Source organism: Macrosteles quadrilineatus, unplaced genomic scaffold (genome assembly GCF_028750875.1).
Source record: "Macrosteles quadrilineatus isolate MER2022 unplaced genomic scaffold, UCM_ALF_1.0 Scaffold_1__1_contigs__length_201487025, whole genome shotgun sequence".
Lineage (NCBI taxonomy): Eukaryota > Metazoa > Arthropoda > Insecta > Hemiptera > Cicadellidae > Macrosteles > Macrosteles quadrilineatus.
Window position 1 is genome coordinate 144,070,932 of NW_026542594.1, and position 20,822 is coordinate 144,091,753.

The following is a 20,822-nucleotide window of genomic DNA, read 5'->3' on the forward strand; positions in this document are numbered from 1 at the left end:
GCAAGAAATGTGCTCCGCGTTTTGGGAATATAGTTCCGTATGTTTTTGTAATTTGAAGTGGTTTCCGCGCCTAAAAAAATGCTTTAAAGGTATTTTCTTGTTTATTAAGCTCGTAGGAATGTTTTAAAAACGTTTAAAAGAAAAGTCCAGAAAGTTCAGAAATACCAAAACTATAAACACGAAATGACAGGTTAAATCGTAGTTATAATAGTCAATCAGCTGCTCATAGTATTTTATTATCTTCAAGTGTTGCCAACCTATTTCCAAGCGTACACGGATTACGTGCATAATAGAACCACGCTGTTTTGTGTTGTTTCGTTGGAATCCTGATGTGCGGCAAAGTATAAACCGTGCGACAAAGAAGAAACCGTACGACAAAGTATAATCTGTACGGCAAAGTATAAATATGCAGCAATTAGCAGCTTTCTGTACTATATACAGTACAAGGAAGCCAACTTTGTCGGGTGACTGTAGGAAAAGATAATTTTGAGAACTAGCTAGGGAATGTCGAAGCCATAATTTTAGTTTAGGGTTTCAGTTTTTTTGAAAATTTTAAAAAGTCTAGCAGCCGACGCTATTATTCTACACTAGCTTTTGGTATAAAATCATTTGCTTAACGTAACAGCTGTAAACATTAAGCCTGTATGTGACACAAATTCAGCATTTAGATAAAATTAAAAGACATACTAAGGGTTGACTTATTCAGGGGTGCCCACAAGGGGGGGCTGTGACGCAGACTGCGTTATTGAAATTTTTTTTGGGGGGGGGGTTGCAACAATTCAAATGGGGGGGGGTGGCTAAAGTTAATTGCAACAGTGTTCAACGTGACGACAATCAAAAATATTTTACAAGTCACCAGATAGAAAGCGGATTAATTAATGTCAATAGTTATATTATTGAATTCAATTAGTTAAAATAGTATTTTAGGATAGTTTAGGATTCGTATAGGAAGTTATTATTCAAGATTAGACAGACGTGAGATCTAAAAGGGAGGGCACGGAATAGCTCAACTGCTGAGATAGATAAAGATAACGTGTGGTACAGACACGTCCAGCTACACCGCGACTCAGCACAGAACGCTTTGTTGACATAAAGCTTATTAAAATACAATCAAGTAGCATAGGCTACAATACTTTACTCTATTGTGTAGATACTCAATTACCTATGAGCTAGTAGGGTGGGGGGGGGAGGTAATGAAAAATACGGTTAATCCCATATAGTATGAAAACATATGACAAATTAAACAAAATTAAAAACGCTGTAAAATTATTAACGTCATGATTTGCATTTTTACAAACAAAATTCAATATTGCACAATCATTATTATTGGGCAATTATGACATTTCAAATTATTTATCTTGGTTCAGTTGTACAAACGGCAACGTTTAAAATTATAGCTAACTCAAACGACTAATAACTAGCCAAACACTGCATATCTTGATAATGTCTGCAGCTACAGAATAGTCAGCACCTGACCCTGGACAATCTCAATTATTAGGTTACAAATGCGCCCTAACACTACCCCAAAACGACTTTTCGTTCTCAATTGGCCCTCTATGAATGACCTGTGTTGCCTGTACAGCAAGGCATTTTGAGAAGGGGAAAACCGGCCGGAATGCTTTAGGTTTATCAATAACGAAGATAAACATGGACAACCTTAAATGACTACATATATTTACAGGAAATGTTGATTACTGTTATATACATCGTGAGTATCTCCATGAGCTACACACCGGTAATCTTTGAGTTGATGACTCTTTTAAATCATTGTAAATATGACTGTTATTAGTTTTGAAAAAAACTCCTGTAATACATTGCAATTGCTCGAATTCGAGCAACATGTACACTAGTACTATATATTACACATCTATCATAGCCATAATATTCTACCACTTCACCTAAACAATAGAGAAAAATTAATTGTTAAAGATTCGCAAAATATCGCGTATGATTCATGAAATTAAAAACATAAAAAGCAACTGTAAACAATCCTACTTTGACAGTTCTCATTGCAGTTTTTTGTTGCTGCTTAGTTCAAATAAACTGTTTCCATAGATGAAAAAAAGTAATAGTGCTACACCCTGTTGGTAAATCTTATAACTTTTAATGCTTTTGCATACCATAGAACCAACTTTTTAAGTTCAAACAGCTGAATAAATTCTTTTATTCCCTTTAAATATGAATACTCATAAGGTTAACATGGGGAACCACAGAGCCACTGGGGCAGAGCCCGAAAAGATTTTTGAGATAAGAATATGCCTATATGTTAATCGGGAATATTAGCTATAATCATGCAAAATTTCAGTCCAATCCGTCCTAATGCGTGATTGAACTTGACTGAAAAACACAATCAACCACTTGCACTGGAACTGATTTTTTGATTGACCAATAATTCAAGATATTAAATGTAATACAATAATTTCAGCTTTTAATTTAAAAAATTTACCTTTAATATAAAAGTAAAAAATTGATCTTTTAAAGCAGCGCTCTAACAGTCTGGCGCACGCAAATGGAAGGGTTTTCTTTCTTACTGTTTGTAGCCCCAATTATGAACCGATTTAAACATCTTGGCGTCATATTTTTTGTTAAATATTATTGTAGTTTTGCCGTTTTTTAAATTTTGATAATTTCAAGTGTTGGGTTCAAAGGTTGGTAAAAATGTTAAAATATGCTACATGTTTTTTGTCATTAGTTTCAACGAAAACAAATAATTTTTAAAGAAATAATTAAAAACGGGGAAAGTGCAAACGATTCTTAAAAACAAGAATCTGCAGTTAGTTTATTAAAAACTTTAAGGATGATATGTAATCACCCAGATTCGAAAGGCTTGCAAGGGCTCTTCATGGCGTTATGGCAATGCAATGGTATAGGGACATCAGCGTTCAGCAACATCGTATTGAGAAATCCGAGCTGAGGTAGAGCTTAACACAGATAAATATTGATTTTAATTCAATTTCCTTTATAAATTACTAGATATTTAAAATTTTCAGAATTACTGCAACAAAATTGAAATTTCTACAATGTGACGAATTTAAAAAGATATATCATTGAGTAATATAAAGATTTGTAGGTTTGGGAACATGTGATATTAAAACCGTTACAGGCCAACTAGAACATGAAATATGTGAAACAGGCATGTACGTGAAATATGAAACACTTGGCAGATTGGCATATGCTAAATTAAATCTATATCACAGATAATACAGAATATTTACTTAGGTACACAGGTCGACCACACAAACTTACACACTCCGGTAAACATCAATCCAGAAATGATGCCTTAAAAGGACGGTAGATAGTTCAAAGACACCTTGTGAAAGTTAAGTGGGTTCTACCGGTAGCAAGAAGTCAATTCAAGATGGCGGCTCACGCCAGTTCGAGCTCAAGTATTTGTAAGAGTGGGCGTCCGGCGAGCTAGTTACTCTGCACCAAAAAATTTGTAAAAGTAGTTTAAATACACATAAGAGTTCAATTTGATACAATTTAATTACAATTACGTGTAATCCAAATTATTTAACAGATTTGCCCATCCCAAATGTCAACAGTAGTGAGGTCAGTTTTCTATATGGCCACAGAATAAGATGGGAAATTTTACTGTCGCAGGTTGGGACGGCAACATCAGCCGCACCGGCGTGGTACAGTGAGTGACCACATGTTCACCACCTTACTACCGCTTCACTGACAGCAAATGTTCCTAAATATGCCTCTATTGTGCTCTCAAAATTTGATAAAAAAACTTTTTCCAATGATTGATTGTGTGCTTTATGTGCTCTTAAAAAAACCGAGCCTGTATTGAATGAGGGAAAAATAATTTTAAACTATTATATAGGAGTTATAATCACATGTGAAAAAGACTAATTTACGGATATTTAAAAATGATTTTGTAAATACTTAAATAGAAAATTTAGAAATTTCAGTTCATCCAGAACATAGTTTGGATCTTTGTGGATACTTTAGTTTTTTTCCAACTCGATTAACAATTGAATAATGCCACCAGGGACTTTTTACGACCTTGACCGTGTTTACGCAGTAACCAGCTGGCAGGTGGAACCCTCTTAATGTGTGTGATCATGAAAAAATTACATAAAAAACAAACAGAAATACTGAGAAAGGGAGACCAAAATAATACAGCAAATACAGTACTTGGTTATAATATAATTTTAATCAAAATGGTAAGTAAAATATATTAAGCATCAGAGAGGACTGTTGAAACAAAACATATCAGGAGGATCATGAAACAACCTTGCTATATTGTTGGGCTAACCTCTCAAATTCAGTTTCTTTGAGATGATAATCTTTCACAAATTGATGGTCACCATAGGAATCCTTCATCTGGGCGAGATATCGGTTACAGACCTGAAAATTTGAATAAAGTAAACAAAACTTTAATATAAGAAAAGTACTCCTGTTACACAAACCTTGAGAACAGAGTGAATCCTCAGCTGCTATTTCATACAACTTAATTCAAATGTCATAGTCATAGTAAAAGGAATTTAACACTTAGGCCAGGCGCACACAGGCGATTTTGAGTTGCGCAACAGTTGCCCGACTAATCGGGGGACTGTTGCGCAACTCTCTCGGAGACTCTGAAGTCTAGCGACAGTTGAGCTGGAGTGCGCACACAGGCAACTTTTTAGTCGCGGATCTAGTCTTGAGACGTGTTGGAAATACATTCGTTACAGCGTTCCGAATGGATTTCAATGATACAGCCGTAGTATGTGCTTTGTTGCTGAAGTTTCGCGCGCGAAAGAAAAAGAGAAGATACTGGGTTCATCCCATATATATAGTGAGCGAGTTGTGAAAGGACAGAGTCAATGACTTTAAATATAGTCGGCCTCTTCTCAACTTCATCAATTAATTGTTCGACATCCTCACCACGCACACTCATACTTGCAATTTTCTAAAATCTTCACACAACAAGAGAGCAAACACTAGTGACAGTTCTGGCCACGAGTAGTTGAATTCCTGGGGTGAGACTGAGCGACACAGCAACTATTTAGTTGCATGTGTGCGCATCTACACTTGTTTCAATGGATACCAAACCTGGAGCGACAGTCCCGCAACAATTCAGTCGCAGAGCAGTCGCTGGCAAATTGGGTCCGGGAACATCGGTTGCAACAGTTGCGCGACTGTCCCCAGACTGTTTCCTTCGTGTGCGCACTCCAATTTAAAACAATGTTGAACATTTTAGTCGGGCAACTGTTGCGCGGCTCAAAATCGCCTGTGTGCGCCTGGCCTTAGGTATTTTCACACAGTAAAGTATAATCCATTGGTTCAGTTGGTGCTTATGTTTACTTCCAAAGACAAAGAATAGTTGCTTTTATAACAAACTAGCTGGGACTGTCCTGATGTGGTTTCATGTCAAATGCTTGTTCATTTTCAAGATGAGGTCGTTTGCATGGCTCAATCACGTCCTGGTTTAAGTTCGTTCGCTACGCTCACTCACCTTTAGGATTGAGCTCGTTCGCTGCGCTCACTTGCCTTCAGGTTCGCAACGCTAACTCGTCTCCAGATTGTTGTCCGTTCGCTAAGCTCACTCACCTTTTGGTTGCAAATTAGCTGTTGTCATAAATAAAAAAAAATAGTGCTGCACCCCGTTGGTAAACCTATTAACTTGTTAATGCTATTGAACATCACAGAATCAAAATTGTTTAGTTGAACCAGCTGTGAAGATTTTTTAATTCCATTTAACTATGAGTACTCATAAGGTTAACATGGGAAACTCCAGAGCCACTGGGGCGGAGCCCTTTTGACGGATCTGCACCAATCTTCACAAAAACCATCCTTGAATAATGCTTAATAATGTCTGAAAGTTTCATTACAATCTGTCGAGCGGTTTCGGAGCCCATAAAGGACAAACAGACATACATTAAATTTTATATATATAGAAGATATGCCAGATTCAAAACCACAAAAATAGAGAAATTAAACATTTTTGTAAGTATGCGGTTCCAGGTCGATCAATTGAGCAGAGCCAAAAAAGATATAAACAAGTAATCATGTTCCTAAATAAAAAATAAAAAAATATCATAGATTACGACATAACAGCTTTATGAAACTTGAGTATTTCATTCATTTTAAACCTGCTGTTACAAGCAATCTTCTTGCGTCTTTCCATTTCCTTTTTCTTTACTGCCCATGCAGTGTTTTTGATTATGCTTGTAAACCAGCTTAATCAGCAAGCCCTTGATAGTTCTTACCCTTAGCAATGCTACATTTCTCGAGCCGAAGGAAAATTCTGATTTTCCCAGGTTCACAACAGAATGATCTAAGGCAGGGGTCCTCACTAGGATTTCTTAGGGAGCCAATTGGTTTGGCAATTGGTGGATCAAATTTTCCACATGGCCGCTAACAGTAGCGGCTCATGATCACTTTTGGTGTTGGGGGGGAGGGGGGGGGGGTGGTAAACATTTGGGAGGTCTGGAGGATATGAAATTCTAGTTTGAAGGGGGTCTGGTCTGGGTTCCCCCTTCTACCTTATGGCCAGATTTACTTAGGCCTACGGGTAGTGCGGTGACCGTGAGTGACGATCACGGTATCACCAAGACGGCAAAATATGCTCGCCAGTGTTGCCGCAAACGTGAATGAATATCACATTATTACAGAAACCGCAACATTTACTTACGAGTGTTGTCGCGATCGCGAATGACGATGACATATTTACTGAGACTGCAACATTTACTTTCGGGTATTGCTGCGACCATGAGTGACGAACACGATATCGCAAAGTTGCCACAATAGTGAATGACGATCACGGTATCGCAGACACCGCAAAATATGCTCGCCAGTGTTGCCGCAAAAGTGAACGAATATCACTTTATTACAGAGACTGCAACATTTACTTTAGGGGATATTCCTGCGAACGTGAGTGACAACCAAGTTATCGCCAAGTTGCCGCAATAGTGAATGACGATCACGATATCACCGAGACTTAAACATTTACTCACGGGTTTTTGACCATCAACTTTGATGATCATCGGATTTATACCAATTATATACAAATAATTATTTTCCAGTAGGCCTTTGCGAGTGTTGTCGCGATCGCAAATGACGATCACATTATTACCGAGACCGCAACATTTACTTTAGGGGATATTCCTGCGAACACGAGTGACAACCAAGCTATCGCCAAGTTGCCGCAATAGTGAATGACGATCACGATATCACCGAGACTTAAACATTTACTCACGGGTTTTTGACCATCAACTTTGATGATCATCGGATTTATACCAATTATATACAAATAATTATTTTCCAGTAGGCCTTTGCGGGCCAGATAAAATCTGTTCGGGGGCCGGATTTGGCCTGCGGGCCAGAGGTTGGAGACCCATGGTTTACATCATGACAACCCATATGCCTAGTGTTAAAAATGTTTAAAATTATATTGACATCATCAAATTGGGATTTATTTATTTAACAAAATATTCTTACTGTTTGTCGAAATAGTCTTGGCAAATTTGAAAGGGGTCTATGACATTGAGTGGGCCCGGGGTGCATGGGTGAGGAATGGGTAAGCGGGGAGAGATTTATGATCTTGAGTTGGCCTGGCTGGAGGAGTGATTTATGTTTTGTTTATCTGCATTTCATTTGACTTGTTCTTGGAACGCGTCCTGGTAAAGTCGCAACAAGGTTTATCCAATCCCAGTTAATCGGGAGTAGAGTGCAAGAAACATATTCAATGCCGACATTCATCACCAGAGATGTTATGGACTTAATGCAATGCGTGAATGTTAAGTGCGAAAATGGGTTATAGAGTGGAAAAACTGCCGTAAAAACCTTTTTCTTTGTGGCCTTCTGTGGGGGGTCTGGGTACCCACCAAAAACATAATTTCTTCCGAAATAAAAATTTTCCTAGGTAATTCTAAACTCCCTAGGCCATTTCTACGCTTTCCCCTCTATCATTGAGTTAGGGTCATAAACTTCAGTCATCTGGTGATGAATCTAAGCATCCGATATGTTTCTTGTAGTCAAAAACATGTAAATGACTTTATGTCCCACACAGGACATTCAATAATAAAAAAGATTTTTTAACTGACAGCAAAGCGTTAACGTCAGCCACAAAGCTGCCAGTGCATTCTGTTCACCAATGATGCCAGTAAGCGATTATGAGCCTCGTTGGGGTGTACACGCGAACTACAGAGCTATACGCAAAGCCAACAATTACTTAAAAAACTACCCTGTACGTTGAAATTTAATAAAAAACTGTTGGGTTGTAGCTAATACACACCTCACTGGGTCTTGACAGATGGCGTGTGAGTACAATCATGTTTACAAGAGTATCAGGATTGTTGCTGTCCTTGTCCATGACTTCCTGCAGCGCTGCCTCAGCTTCCTCATACTTCCCTTGACCTATGAGACTCACAGCCTGGCCATTAAGCAACATGGGAGTGCTGCCATATTTGTCTATCAACTCCTGGTATATGTAGAAAGCATCTTGCAATTTCTCACCTCCCTATAACACCACACAATATTCATTCTGTCTGCGTCCCAACACACAAATAAAATGGAACGTTTAAAGTTTTTAACCAGTTAAAAAAAACTAAAAAAACCAAACAATACAAGGAAAAAATTAATTAAAAGTTGTTAACCATCATGATTGCTGACGACACATCCTTCCCTACAGTTAGTTATGTCTTGCAAACTGTGAATAGTATTGCTGATGAAACTCTGAATCACATGGTTTAGAGCGAATGGTTTTAGAATTCATAATTCAACAAACGGACTATCAAAAGTTGCTCATACAATTTTTTATACATGAATGTTCGTAGTTACAATAAAAATTTCGATACACTTTTATTAATGTTACAGTCAATCGATGTAAGGTTTGATTTCATAGCGCTTGGGGAGACATGGCTGGGTAGGGATGGGGGTTCGGGGTTGGACATAGAGGGGTACAAATTGTATTGTACGACTCGGGAAAAAATAAAAATGATGGGGTGTTGATGTATGTGAGTGAAAGAGTGAATGTGTGTGAATGCAAGGAACTGGAGCTGGGCGACGTGCACGGACTGACCTTGAACTTTGTCCATCAAGGAACTAGATCTAACGTTCTGACTGTGTACCGTACACATGAAAGTGACTTAGACAATTTCACTAACGCTCTTAGACATTACTATGAGAACAAAAATGACTGTAACACTTACGTCTTTATGGGTGACACTAACGCTAACTTACTAGAAACTGACTACAAAACTGAACGCTACTTGGATGTTTTTTACGAACATGGTTTTATATGTGGCATAAATACACCTACTAGAGTAGTAGAAAGAGTAGTAGAAAATAGTCAAACAAATATTGACCATATATTTGTAAACCACAATGATTAAACTGCCTTACAAACTGCTGTGGTGAGGACGGACATAACTGATCACTACAGTATCTGTCTACAAATAAGTCACAACCCTTACACTAAGGACACGTCACACAACACAAAAACTTACATTGACGGAGTATCTGGGTATTAAACATTAAAGAGTGTGATTGATCAGATATCTCGCTTGCGAGTGATGTAAACGCATCTACAGATATTCTTTTTGGTAAATTTAAAGATTGTGTAAACAAATCCACCAAACAAAGACCTGTTCTCAAACCGAGGCCGAGGCCACTCAAACCATGGATCACACAGGACTTGGTACAAAAAATAAGGGATAGGGACAAATTGAGCAAGTTAGTTAGGAGACAACCTTTTAATATGCAATTGATTAAAAAATTTCAAAGAATCAAAAATGAGTTAAATCAAAATACAAAACTAGCTAAATACAATTATTTTAGGGAAAAACTTGCAAATTCAAAAAACAATTCAAAAACGTTCTGGAGTACCTTAAACGAATTAGCAGGTAGAGGTAATAGAAAGGACATTAATTTGCAGCAAACAGACTGAATGTTGACAACAACTGTAGATTACAGGTAGCCGACGGATTTAATGAGTATTTCGCCAACGTTGGTCCCAACTTGGCAGCAAGTATAGATTCGGGAGGTTTACCTGTGGTCGATGACACTGACCACGCTGTTGACTCCATACTCACACTTCACACTGTAACTGAACAGGAACTCTACACCTACGTCACTAGACTGCGAGGTGGCTCAGCTCCAGGGTATGATTGTGTATCAGCTGAACTACTCAAAGACAACTGGGAGACACTTAGACAACCACTGCTACATATAACTAACAAGAGTATCCAAAGTGGCATTTTCCCCAACGCCTACAAAATTGCCAAGGTCGTTCCCCTCTTCAAGTCTGGGGACGTCACCAATATTTCCAATTTTAGGCCAATTTCTTTGCTAAGTGTGTTCACTAAGATTTTAGAAAAAATTATCAAATATCAAGTTTTTCATTACCTTAACCAGCACGATATTTTAACACACCGCCAGTTTGGTTTTAGAAAATCAAAAAACATCACAGATGCATTGTTCGAGGTTAATAAAGATATAAATTTGGCCATCAGTAGAGGCAGGCGTGTTATTCTGGTATTTTTTGACTTGGCCAAGGCTTTCGACTCAGTTGATAGATCGCTCCTTTAAAAAAAATTAGAACTGATAGGTGTTAAAGATGTAGCTTTGCAATGGTTCCGATCTTATTTTGATAATAGAAAGCAGTTTGTAAATATTAATGGAATCAATGGAAATCTTCGTAATGTAGATTTTGGGGTGGTCCAAGGTAGCACGTTAGGGCCTTTACAATTCTTAATTTACATTAACAATCTTGTGAAATTAAACATTGAAGGTGATTTTTACCTTTTTGCTGACGACACCTTAGTTTTATTCCAAGGCGAAACTTGGGACTCAGCTTTTGCCAATGCCGAAATAGGCGTGTCAAAAATAAAAAAAATGGTTTGATCAGAATGTGTTAACGCTCAATATCACTAAAACAAAATTTATTCCAATCTCCTCAAGAGCTCGAGGTGACAAACTTCGCAACGAAATAAAAATTCATTCATGTGGTCTTGAAATCGGAGATAATTGTGCCTGCCCGGTAATAAATCGAGTTCAAAATTATAAATATCTTGGAGTTGTGTTTAAATTCTAAATTGTCATGGGCAGATCAAGTGTCATATTTAAACAAAAAGTTAAGAAAACTGATTTTTGCTTTTCGCCAACCGCACAATTTTCTTGAAGTAGATGAAATTAAAAATGCATATTATGCTTATGTACAGTCGCTGCTTGAGGGGGGGATAATTGCCTGGGGTGGTGCTTACAGCAACATTCTACAACCTCTCGTTGTAACACAAAAGGCAATTATAAAAGCGGCACTTGGCAAGGGTAGGCAATACTCGTCGGTTGCTCTGTTCACTGAAATGAATGTAATTGATTAAACGCAACTATTCATCAGAACAGTTTCGATGTTTATTTTCAAACACCATGAGGCACTCTTTGATCGTCCACAACATGACCATAATACTCGACATGCACTAGGCTAAGGCATATGCTTACCCAGACTTACAAAGATATTTTCTACAACTAATTGCCACTACGTTGCACACATCATTTACTCTAACCTTCCACTAGACTTACGAGACTTCGACAGACACTCAATTACAACGTACAAAAAACACATTGTTCACTGGCTCTATCTCATTGGTAGGGATGGAGCTAATAGATTATTAGTTTCCATATACAGACAATAGCTGACAGCTGGTACAGCGTGTGATTGTGACTGCGCGTGTGTGGGTGTCTGTGTGTGTGTGCGCGTGTGTTTGGGGGGGGAGGGAGGGGGACGTTTTGGGTGGTTAATGGTAGGGGGAAGTCAACGAGTCAACCTGACATCATTATCTATGTTCCAATGCGATTAGCCAAAATTCCGCTAGCACTTTGTAATCATGCCAGTAATTAGAAGTTTTTTGTTTTGTTTTTAATAAGTATCAAAGTTTCTTTTTCTTTCTTATTAAGCTGCAATATACAACGATTCACTCCCACGCACGGGTTCTCCCATGTGGGTTTAATTTCGTATACTTATAAGGTATTCAGTTATACTTCTATTGTAATACATTATTTGTAAAAACTGTAAAAATAATTAGGTATTTTATACGGAATAAAAGAAATTTTGATTTGATTTGAACATTTTTTTAAGTAAGACTCTGATTCCACATTGTGTGTGCACAATATGTTACAATATGTCACAATATTCGGGCCTACTGCACAGTTTGTCACCATGTCTATCAGGGATCCTGCCGATTCTGAAGTTATTCCAGTTTTTTAATGCAAAAAGTTTGTCCTGCTGAAATTTACAGGCAGCTTGTTGAAGTTTAAAATGAATGCTATACATGTAATAAACTTAAACGGTGTAGGATTTTTAAAGAAGGTAAATGTTTGTTAAGAAGAACGATCTGGAAGGCCAACCATTGGGAATGAAAAATTTACACAAGACATTGGTTAGAAAATCTGCCAAAATAGGCACTTTACTTTAAACAAGTAGTTCTAACCACCGTTAAAAAAAGAGACAGTGGATTGAAGGTGAGAAAAACGTTTTAATCACAACAGGAAAATTACATGACTTGTTTTTATTTTTGGTTAGATAGTTAAAAATTACTTCATTTTCATATTTGCCATGATTTACAAAAATAATAATAATAAAAGTATAAAGGTGCGTCCACACTTGACGAACAATGTCCGCTGAACAATGTTCGCTAACATGTCCTTGTTCGCCAGCGAACAATCGATGTCGGCTAAGTGTCGACACATTGACGAGCTTTCAACGAAAGTTCTGAGAGCGAGGGTAGGGGTAGCGTGTCGCCATTTATGTTCAGCCTAAATGTTTGTTCTATGAGCAAACTTTTGTCTGTTCAGAGAGAGCGGCCCTTTGAGTTGCAGCCCCTTGCAGTCATTGCGTTAAATGTGAAAGTGTGTGTGCAGGGGCGTTGCCTTGGTGAGGGGGGGGCCTCATCTTCCAGAATCTGGGAAAGAGAAAAGTTTAGAATTTCCTTGCCACGAGTTGGGAAGTCAGAGACACGAGGAAAATATATTTTTAAACAAAATAAAATTTAAATACATTTGCAAAAATCTATCAAAGGTTGAAATTTCTTTGACTGGGACAAATAAACTTGATGTTTCTTCAACTTGCATTTAACTTTGATTAAACATCTTAGGCTAAAAACACCTTATTTTAAGAAATCAATAGTCAAATTAGCGCTGTAGTTTGTTGGAATTTCGTTTACGAAAAATTTTGTTCCTTATTGGACGTATGTTGGCTACCCTGATTCTGTCCTGTGTTGATGATTCTGATGATTCGTCTGCGATGCGAGACTGCGAGTTTGAAATTGCAAGCGATGTAGCTCTTCAGTTGAATTATGTTGATTGTTAGTGTTTACAATAAATACAAACATATTTTACAGGTCCTAAGTCACATTAACTATGTTTTACACCTTTTTTTAGTATTTGGAGCAGGCTAACTGACAGGAGTACTTGCTAATAAGTAGATTAAAATAACATTAAATTATATAGGTTTTGTGTATCAGTATTACATTTAAAACTCTTATTTTTTTAATAACTTAAATGAATGTATGTCGAGCAACAATGTTTGTTATGGATTTGAGATTTGATATTAAAACCTTACAAATTCACTACTTTTTAATAGGGTTCTTATGGTCATGCTATGTCAAAGAATATTCAGTTTCCACTATTTATATAACATCAGGATAGATAGAGATTTAGAAAAAAATTCAAATTATACTTACAAACCCAGATGTAGTGTGGTCAATGTCTAAAAGCTTGGGATCAAGGTGGGCCGGATATATTAACGGCTTTGTCTAAGGAATATGTCGGCCTTAGTCACTAACAAGACTACAAGATCGTCCCACTCATCCTACACTCATCTCCATTCATACTTGGCTTAAAATACCAACTTTGTATGGTCGCCATTTCAATGAAAAGTATTAAAGTATATAAGTGAAGGAAAGAAGAATGTAATAATCAAAGAAACATGTAATCATCAAAGAAGAATGTAATAACCAAGAGAGTCTACCTGGGAATATCAGAGGAAAGAAGGCCACTACTAGGCAGAACGAAATTGAGGTTCAAAAGAACATCAATAGACTTGGCACACTTGCACAGGATAGTGACTTCAAGCTGCAGAACACATAACAGATTGTTGAGGTATTATTCGCAAGACCAAAACATTCTCACGTTCCAATGTCCAAGAGAGTGAGGTAGGGTTAGGTAAATATACTATCTATAATAACACGGGCTTAAAAGTTCACTGAATCATATTTTTCTTAGATAACATTGATTAAATTTTACCATGGCATTGTTCACCCACGCTTGAGCTAACTGTGTCAGCGTTGAATCTTCATCTTTCTCTTGCATGCTCTTCAATTCCTTTCGGGCTAGGTCAACCCTATCCATTTGAAGAAATATCTGGATGTTCATAGCAGAGCTGAAAAATATTGGTTGATGAAGTAGGTTAATCTGTAAAGGTAAAGCATAAAACTCTATGTTTTAAAATAGTTAAATTTGTGTTTTTACTACATAGGCTACTTTATTATTACTTTATTAAGCTACTTTATTTACTTAATTAATATTATGTGCATTTGTAAAGGTTTAGTTTTGATAATTTCTAGTATTTTCTTAATACATTTTTAATACCTAGGTGACATTAAGTTTGATACTTTTAAAACTGGAACGCACAAATATTTTACAATATAAATCATAACAGCTATTTATAACTTCTAGGCCTATTGAATTCTATAGACATTTAACAACATTATATAAATCACATTATATATTAATAGCCTACCATCTTCATGCAGTCTCCTTTTGTGACAGAGAATGATTTAGTACAACATTTCGATACAGTAGCATGTATTGATTATGCTAAATTTCCTTTATAAACAATAAATGTCTAGAAAACCTTGGTCATTGCAAAAATACTATACATTACAATAATGTTTATAGTTATTATGTTATTTTACATATGTTGTGTCAGTATTAATCCGAAACAACAACTTTATTTATACAAAATCCCCCCCCCCCCAGCAGAAAACTTTCAGAATAAACAAATTTTCTTTTGCCTGATAATCAGGCAAATGTAAATTTGCTAAGTAATGTAGTAGAACCTCGAGCGAGAGAAGCCGAGGGCACCAAATACCCTCTCGCACTTGCACCCGCTTGCCTTGTCTTGGAAAGAGTGTACTGGGGGCATTAAACATTGATCTGCTGTGTCTTGCTATGTCACAACAGTTTGTAGTTGTGTAATTAATTATTAACCATGACAACTTTAGTAGCCTGTGGTTGGGTGATTAGTAACCATGGCAACTTGTTGGATTTGTGGATGAAGAGAAATCAAAGAAAGACTAGAAGAACAAAGAGAAAGAATAAGTATGTTTTTAGCAAATTTCCCTATAGGAAAGCAGCTATTACCGTAGGTACTCATGGTAAGACCTGGACCCGGGACCGATTTAATTTTTCATGTTGACGTCTCTAGAGGCCAAAAACACCATCTGTTCAAATTTATATATATATATGTCCGTTAGCGCGATAACTCGAGCAAAAATTATTCGATTTTGATGAAATTTGGTACAAACAAGTAAACCTACGTTTATTCTAACGAGTTCGCGAACCAGCATAATCGGACCATGGGAACAGGGGTTTATGGGGTAAAAATGGGGTTTTCCCATTTTTGACCCTAAAAACAAAAAAATTGGCAATTTCTTTTTAAACCGTTTTGTAGAGCTTAAAAAAAGAAATAATTTAGTATATTGAAGCGCTGTTGTATGCCTGACGGTCACGGAGAAAATTAAAAAATGGTGTAATTTAGAGTTCCCATGTTATTCTTATGGAGAAAATTAAAATTGTTGTAGTTTACTTGTTTATGGATATATTTATAAAATTTGGCAAATTTATTTATTTCATCCTATAGGCCTACTATTGACGTATGGTCAAAAAACACTTTTTACCTTCCCCGTAGCAGCAAACCTAAGCACTCGTTAAATCTGATGTTATTAAATAGAGAATAAATATATCTTATTTATGGAAATATTTTAGTAAAAATGTAATCAGGCAAGTTGAAATTCTCGTAGTCTGCAGGTTTGCTGCGGCGGGGGTATTATGTAATTGTTATTTTTATCTTTTATCTTATTTTACAACTGTTGTTATATTATCTTTAAGTACTATGATTTCATACTTTTTAAGAGTTATCTAACATTTTTATCGACATTCTTCCGTCTTGAAACAGCATAATGCAGTAGCCTATGACTAGCAGTAGCTTAATAGACTTTTTATTGACATTAAATTAAATTAAATCTTAAATGATATATTCTGATCTTTACATGATTTATTGCTGAGCAGTGTTTGGCAATTTTTGTTAAGAAGTCCGTTAAGCTGTGATTTTAAACATTACAGTTTTTACTACTGAACCAAGGTTAATGCATTAACATATCACGATTGTACAATGCACAGTAGCCTATTAATTGTATTTTGATGATGTAGTTATGCAAATTATCACAATAATGTCCTTTTGTACAGTATTAGGCATTTTTTATGGGTTTGTAATATATGTTTATGTCATGTTGGGTTAACCTGGTTTTCAGTTATCCATGGTCTCCCACCCCCTCATCACCCCAGATAATTGAGGTTCTACTGTACTTTCCTCTATGGGAAATTCGCTAAAACCAAAATGAACAACTTGTTATTTTCATATTGTGAGTTTCAGATGGAAAATCACCGTAGTAAATATAGAGAGAAGTCTTTATACCTTTCCAAACTATCCTCCTGATGCAGAACTCTGAGAGCAGCTTCGTAGTTAGCGTCATAACAAAATAGAGTCGCAGCAACAATAACAAACGTATGGTTGGAAAGATCTGCACTGCCACTCAACTGGTCCTTCACAGAATCCAACAATGCTTCTCTGTGAATCATAAACACCTAGGTATTAAATCATTTCAATATGAGAACACACAGTTTTAACGGTTACAAAAAAGTAGATAGCGTTCACAATGTAAACTGTGTGTTTTAAAAGTTGTATTATGCTATCGGCAGCCAAGACAAAAAGTCACCCTGAATGTGCAAGACAATTTGATACCTTCTAGCTGCGGTAACTCAGTGGTCATAGTGCTCGCCTGGTAATTAAAAAATCTGCAATATGTTCAGTTGACAAAAAGTATGCACCTTACCTTTTTTATGGGTCAAAACTGGACCCAGCGGTCCTTTAATTGAATGTGGGTAATGAAACAGCTGATTTTATTAGTCAGTAACAAAGCGACACAAGGCATTTTAGACCATTCTAGACTCCCCCTTCACTCATATTAGGGTTAAAATACGCACCTAGATGGTGTTCTCATCTCAATTGATAACAGTACGGTAATGATAATAAAAAATGAAAAACAAATTGACAATTTGTGTTTAAGCAATTTGTTAATGTAGACTCTTTTGGTTTTAAGTTTAATTCTCTGGTATCAATCAATATTTTTATAACTAACGTCATTATTTACACAACCTTTTCAGAATTAGGCTAAGTGTTTGTGAATTTGATCATGACATAATAGTTTAGACTCCCTGGCTGATTACAACACATACCGCTTGTTAGGGTTGGCAAGATAATCTGCCAAGAGTCTCAATGGACGAAGTTCTGCTGGAGATGTCCCATGGATTTCATCGAGAACAATGCGATATTTTCGTTGAGCTATGTATGCTCGGTACAGGAAAATATCTCTTTGCATCTGTAGTTCAGATGTCGATGGCTAAACAAATTAAACATCACAACTGTTAGTTTAACTAACTCAGACTAAAAACAACTGTAGCCTACAAGTAGGCCTATCTACCAACTTAGACTAAAAACATTTGCACATGTATCTAAGGAAGCTATAATCCGTTCACAAAATTTAGGCGGTGTTAGGGGAAGCCATCCATCTCCTCCACTTGATCCTACCTTTAGTACAATAATGCTGTACAACAATGATACTTTAATACTTTACAATAGGTACATCCTACAAAGGAGCCCTGTACTTCAACAACCTACCAGAACAACTTAGAAATGAACAAACCACAAACTCACTGTTTCAAGAACCAATTGACAACATGGCTGCAAGAAAGGCCATTCTACTCAGAAAAAGAATTCCTTGACAACCAGCTTCAACAACACATTAAATCCACATATTTTAGTTATCATTCTGACGCATGTACTGTTCTCAACGAACATGTCAATAAAGATTATTGTCTATTGACTATACCTCAACAGCTGAGATTTGCCAAAACGTCAATCAGCCACAAATTACATTAGGAAAAAAAAGTGGTGGGGGAAGTTCCCTCAAACCGACCAAATTTTGTGAATGGACTGTTATACTATTATTATACTATAAGGAAGATGGTTTCTAAACAAAATCTTGAAGGTAAAACTGTACATTTATAATCTTTAGGTAACACCATTGTGTCAAGGCATTTTCATCGGAAGTCTGGGGTTCCACAGGGTTCACATTTGGGACCATATTTTTTTCAATGTATTCATCAATGATCTTTATGACCAAGTGTACGTTGGTACCCTCATGTTCGACGATGACCTGAAGCTTTTTTGTGAGGTGTCTTTAGTCAATAACGCTGCACAACTACAGATGAAACGGAATAAGGTTATGGCATGGTGTAGAGGGCAATACTATGAAGATAAATCCCAGTAAATGGCTCTCATCCTCTCGTATTTTTTGGGAGTAGACACTGTTCCAAGAACCTCGACCATCAAAGATCTAGGATTTCTTTTCTCACACGACCTAAGGTTTGATGATCATGTGGACCATGTTAGAAGGTAAAGAACCAAATGCTAAGATTTATCATATGCTTCACACGAGCTATTTGTTGTCCATGGGATTTGACTTCTCTGAACTGCTCATTAGTCAGACAAGGACTGGAATTTGAATATGCTTCTACAGTCTGGTCGCCCTACACGGAAATTGACAGGCAATGCTTGGACACCATCCAGAAAATATGTCTTCGGCTTGTTTGTGTTAGAGGTGGCTTTTCCTATCGAGATGCGCCTGTGGATGACTGTGCACAGATACTAAGACTGCATCCATTAAAACTTCGGAGAGATGTTGCAGACCTGTGTCTTCTATACAAGGTTATGAACTTGGCATCCTCAGTTGTCCAGAACTTCTCCAGGAGATTGACACCAGGGTTCCTGGCAGAACTCGATCCAGAGCATTGTTTGGCCGGCGCTTTAGGTCAACATCTTATGACGTCAACAGTCCACTTCGCTAAGATTCTTCGCCTGGGAAACACGATTTCAAGCAATGACTTCTAAATAAGTAAGTTAAGAATTTTGTTTTATCTGTCTATGGACATATTTTGATTAAATTTGGGAAATTTATTTATTTTATCCTATAGACCTATTATTAAAATCTGATAAAAAAATATTTTGTTCCTTCCCCATAGCAGCAAAACTATAAGTAAGTTACGTTAAATCCATTAATATTATTTAAATAGGGAAAAATTGCAATATGTTAATGTAAATTACAAATACAAACTAATTGTGTGAAATTTGGTATCAAATTAACAACAATTTCAAGAGAACTTGAACAATATTTAGGTGAACAATACATGGCTTACGGCAAGGACCCACCTCTTTGGTTCATGATAGCCGGTCACGCCTAAAATTGCATTCTTCGGTTGTAACAGGCTATGAAAGAGCAAGGGGTTAACCACCAGTAAAAGGCGTCAAACACGTCTTGTATTTTAAATTTTTAAAGATATATTTAATAAGTAGTAAACATTTACACCAAATAAAGGAAACTAATGTAGAAAAAGGGAGATTTGATAACTTATAGAGCTGTTACATAAGAGGTATGTTTTGACGTTTTTCATTTGTAAGGTTCAAATCAAATACAATCTATTATTCGACCATGAATGAACAATAACAAATACTGCATTGTCCAAATAAAAACAAAAAAACTAATACTATTACCAATTCTAAAAAAATTACAATATTTATGGATTACACCTTTGAAAACTTGCCAGAAACTCTTGGACCCAGCAAAAAGATAGTATTAATCAATTATAGATAGTCACCTGCAATGTGGACATCCTCTTTAAGTTTTGTATAAAAAATCATCATAGAGCCGCGCCAACTTAAAATGTGTGAGCTTGACTAATACAAAAGTTTACTTTATTGAAATTATTTCATTCTTTTTAGAGCATTTGAAGTTGGCTGTATTTTTTACAAAAATAAATTATTCCAAAGAATTCGAATTGCATACAGACGCAAGCGACCTAGCAGTTGCGGGAGTTTTATTGCAAAGAAATAAGGAGGGGAATTTAATGCCTATTGCTTACTATTCAAAGAAATTCACACCTAATGAAATGCGTTATAGCACTTACGAAAAGGAAGCTTACAGTGTAATCTTGTGTAGAGAAATGGCATCAGTTCTTGGAAGTAAGAAGTTTTAAATTGGTTACCGATTGTGAAGGTCTTAGTTTCATGCTCAAATCTCGAAAAAGCCGTGGAAGTCAGAACCTGTAGCTAATTTACAAATATTCGAGTCATCACCACAATACATTGATCCAAAAATCTTAAATAACTTACCAACAAGTTTAATTACTCTAGAAAATCCCTATAAGTTTAGACTTTCTTTAAAAGAATGGCTCAAGACTAAATCTTTTTTTTTCATTGGCTGATTATTTTAAGGACTGCTGGAATTAGGTATAAATAAACCTTCCCACTCCTCCTAGCTCAATTTTTTGTCATGTAACAATGATGTATTTTGGGAAGATTCAGTTGATTTTGTGTAAATACAGATGTATTAGTTTTATCTATTAGTTTTAAGTCTTTATTTACCCAGACAGCACGTGAGCTTGGACTAAACTTGGCTTTTACATATTTCTGAATTGGTATGACAAACTTGGAGTTT

General features: G+C 36.5%; 1 protein-coding gene across 1 annotated transcript in view; it reads right to left on the reverse strand.

Annotated features, from left to right (window-relative positions):
• Window positions 1-4,135: 4,135 nt before the first annotated feature.
• LOC128986246 (coatomer subunit epsilon) overlaps window positions 4,136-20,822 on the reverse strand; it is a 28,409-nt gene continuing 11,722 nt past the window's right edge. Inside the window, exons 2-6 of the mRNA XM_054406495.1 lie at window positions 17,506-17,669; window positions 16,685-16,837; window positions 14,233-14,368; window positions 8,228-8,452; window positions 4,136-4,356 (exon numbers count right to left, since the gene is read on the reverse strand). Of these exons, the coding sequence (XP_054262470.1) occupies window positions 4,231-4,356; window positions 8,228-8,452; window positions 14,233-14,368; window positions 16,685-16,837; window positions 17,506-17,669 (804 nt within the window). The 3' untranslated portion in view covers window positions 4,136-4,230. The remainder of the gene's footprint in view (window positions 4,357-8,227; window positions 8,453-14,232; window positions 14,369-16,684; window positions 16,838-17,505; window positions 17,670-20,822) is intronic.